This window comes from Amaranthus tricolor, chromosome 4 (genome assembly GCF_026212465.1).
Source record: "Amaranthus tricolor cultivar Red isolate AtriRed21 chromosome 4, ASM2621246v1, whole genome shotgun sequence".
NCBI lineage: Eukaryota > Viridiplantae > Streptophyta > Magnoliopsida > Caryophyllales > Amaranthaceae > Amaranthus > Amaranthus tricolor.
In genome coordinates, this window is record NC_080050.1 from 20966094 (window position 1) to 20969826 (window position 3733).

General features: G+C 33.0%; 1 protein-coding gene across 1 annotated transcript; it reads left to right on the forward strand.

Annotated features, from left to right (window-relative positions):
* Positions 1-916: 916 nt before the first annotated feature.
* LOC130809888 (secreted RxLR effector protein 161-like) lies at positions 917-1710 on the forward strand (the record flags this gene model as incomplete). The annotated part of the gene is made up of 1 exon (XM_057675738.1): positions 917-1710. A coding segment is annotated over exon 1 (723 nt), but the record flags the coding sequence as incomplete, so codon positions are not given.
* Between the last annotated feature and the right edge of the window lie 2023 nt (positions 1711-3733).

Consider the following 3733-nt stretch of genomic DNA (forward strand, 5'->3'; position numbering starts at 1 on the left):
CATACTGTTTTGGGTACACCAATTAGAAATACCTCAAATGAAGTAAGTACAAGTTCATTAAATGAAAACACACCATCCATACTACGAAGAAGAACTAGAAAGTCATATCAACATCCTCCAGAGAATATTATAAGTGATCCAAACAAAGGTACGCAAACTCGATCCTCTCTTAAGAATCTATGTGCATTTTCTGCTTTTGTTTCTCTCATAGAACCTAAAGATGTTAAAGAAGCATTACAAGAACCAGAGTGGATCATTGCAATGCAAAATGAATTAAATGAATTCGAAAGGAACAAAGTTTGGGATCTAGTTGAAAGACCTCCAGATCGTACTATTATTGGAACAAGATGGGTCTTTCGAAATAAACTCAATGAGGATGGAGATATTGTAAGGAATAAAGCAAGACTGGTAGCTCAAGGCTATAATCAAGAAGAAGGAATAGATTATGATGAAACTTTCGCACCTGTGGCAAGGTTAGAATCTATCCGTATTATGCTTGCTTTTGCTTCATACATGAATATTAAACTATATCAAATGGATGTTAAATGTGCATTCTTAAATGGATACTTGCAAGAAGAAGTATATGTTAAACAACCACCCGGCTTTGAAAATTCTGATCTACCTAATCATGTGTTCAAACTAAATAAAGCATTATATGGCTTGAAACAAGCTCCAAGAGCTTGGTATGACAGATTTAGCTCACATCTACTTGAAAATGAATTTCAACGAGGTAAAATTGATAAAACTCTTTTCATTAAAACTAAAGGAAAAGATATTCTAGTTGTTCAAGTATATGTTGATGATATATTGTTTGGAGCTACTAATGATTCTTTGTGCAAGGAATTTTCTGAGATTATGTGCAAAGAGTTTGAAATGAGCATGATGGGAGACTTAACATTCTTTCTTGGACTACAAATAAAGCAAAAGAAAGATGGCATATTTATTTGTCAAAGTAAATATGTTAGAGATTTATTGAAAAAGTACAATATGGATCAATGTAAAGAAGTTAATACGCCTATGAGTACAACACTAAGTTTGGACCAAGATATAAATGGTAAGAGTGTTGATCAAAAGACTTATAGAGGTATGATTGGTTCTTTATTGTATTTAACTGCTAGTCGTCCTGATATCATGTTTAGTGTTTGCTTATGTGCTCGTTTTCAAGCTAACCCAAAAGAATCTCACTTAACAGCAGTTAAGAGAATCTTTAGATATTTATATGGGACTAAAGACTTTGGTCTATGGTACCCTAGCTGTGGAAATTTTAGTTTGATTGGTTTTTCAGATGCTGATTATGCTGGATATAAAGTTGATAGAAAAAGCACCTCAGGATCGTGTCAGTTCTTAGGAAATTCATTGATCTCTTGGTATTCTAAAAAGCAAAATTCAGTTGCTTTATCTACAGCTGAAGCTGAATACATAGCTGCCGGTGCATGTTGCTCTCAAATTTTATGGATTGCTCAACAACTTAGAGACCTTGGAATTGATTTCAAAGGCATACCAATAAGATGTGATAATACAAGTGCAATTTGTATTACAAAGAATCCTGTGCAACATTCTCGTACAAAACACATTGAGGTACGTCACCATTTTATAAGGGATCATGTTGAAAAAGGTAATATTTCTTTATCTTTTATATCTACTGAAAATCAATTAGCGGATATATTTACAAAACCTTTAAGTGCTGATCGTTTTGCTTATATACGTATGGAACTTGGCATGCTAAATGACGTTGCATAAATTAAGGGGGAGTATTATCAAAGAATAATTGCATATGAGTAAAAGGATTGAAACGATAATTACTTAAATACCAAGTATGTATTAAGGGGGAGCATTACGTATTATTATGATTATATATGTGTTTATACATATTTTTGAGAATTGAAAATTTGATTTCAATTTCTTAAAAAAAAAAAAATAAAAAAATTATTTGTTTTATATATATGGGATTTATAATTGAATACCTTTAATTAATAAAGGATATTTAATTATTTTAAAACAAAATTGTTTGTTTCGATTAGTTGTGAACATCATCAATGCGTTAAAATTGTGTTCATTATTTTGGTTAATAAATTCAATTAATCTCATAATTGTATTTCCACTGATTCACGGTTGAAAACCAAAATCAAATGCTTGTTCACCATGATGCACAAACCGGTCAAGCTTCACATACACACACACCCTTTGCATTCTCTTATGTTGTCAAATCAATCAATTTAATGAAAGTACAAATGCATGTACTATACTCCTTTAAAAGAGAGTAAAACGCTTTACTCATTCATTTACTCACAAAATCTTTTTCTGATTTTCTCTCAAAACCGTCTCTTTCACTTTCCCTTTCAAGCTTTTCATACTCTACTTCAATGGCACCTAAAAGAAGGATGAGTAGATCCTCTTCAAAATCCGAAAAAGGAGAATCATCTAAATCACAAATGGCTGAACCTATAACCCCTGTTGTTTCACCATTACACACTTTTGATGTTCCTAAACAATGGTTCGAAAATCATACTGCTTATGGGAGATGGGTTGATATTTTTCGACAAAGATTACTTTCCTTTGTTGATATACTTGATTATAATTTCTTTCTGTTTGAAGACTTTGAAATAATCTCTGTTTTTATTCAATCTACTCCTGGTATGTTATTAAGTCCTGGTTCTACTACCTATCCAACTCTTGTGAAAGTTTTCTATTCAAACTTATCTTTTGTTATGATTAATGGAGAACATGCTTTAAGAAGTTTTGTTAAGGGTCAAGAGATAGTGATTTCAAAAACCCTAATGAATGACATTTTCAAATTTTCTCATAAATCTGATGATCAAACTCCTAATATTTTGGCGTTACAAAATGCTAGGGATATGTTCATACTTGAATCTTATTCTGATTTCCCTTCTACTAAACAGTTAACACACAATGCTTTGAATTTAAATGGTAAATTGTTACACTACATTCTTGTAAGAACCGTTTTCTCTCGCAACACTTCTTGTGAATTGGTTACTGATGCTCATCTTATACTGATGTGGAAGATTGCTTCTCTGAAAAATGTTGATTTTTCTTCTATTATTTTCTCCACAATGCGATTTTGTTGCTCACATTCTCGCAATTGCTCTCTTCCTTATGCCAATCTTTTAACATTGATCTTTGATCATTTTAATCTACTCTCTGATTTAGAGGAAGTGGATTGTTCTGGTCCAATTTCATTATCTACTGAAATTCTTCCGCCTCTTGGTATTTTCAAAGTGGATGGCAAATATGAGTTGTACTCAAATTTGTCTTCAACTGATAAAGAGGATCTTCAAAAGATTCATGGTAAGCGGCTTACACGTCTTGAACCTCATATCAAGGAACACACCACTCTTTCCCGACTTCAGTCTCTAGATTTGGAGGTTGGTGAAATGAAATCTTCCCTACTGGCATTACATGATAAAGTGTCTACTCTTACTTTTATGTTAGACTCTTTTATGAAAGAAATGAAGGGAATGGTAGTAGAAGATGTGGTAGTGGAAGAAGAGGTCGATGATGGTGATGCTGCTGTACCTCAAGAGGCTGAGGCTAAGGAGAAGGATAAAGAGGGTGAAAAGAATGGAGATGATGAAGTTACTGGTGAGGGTCAAACTATTGATGTGAATATTGCTGAGACCACTCCAATCCAAACAATTAATCCAACCGTTGATGAAACAATTACCCCTGGACAATCCAAACCTTCCAAGAAAAGGAAGAGAAGGTCTAGGAAGTA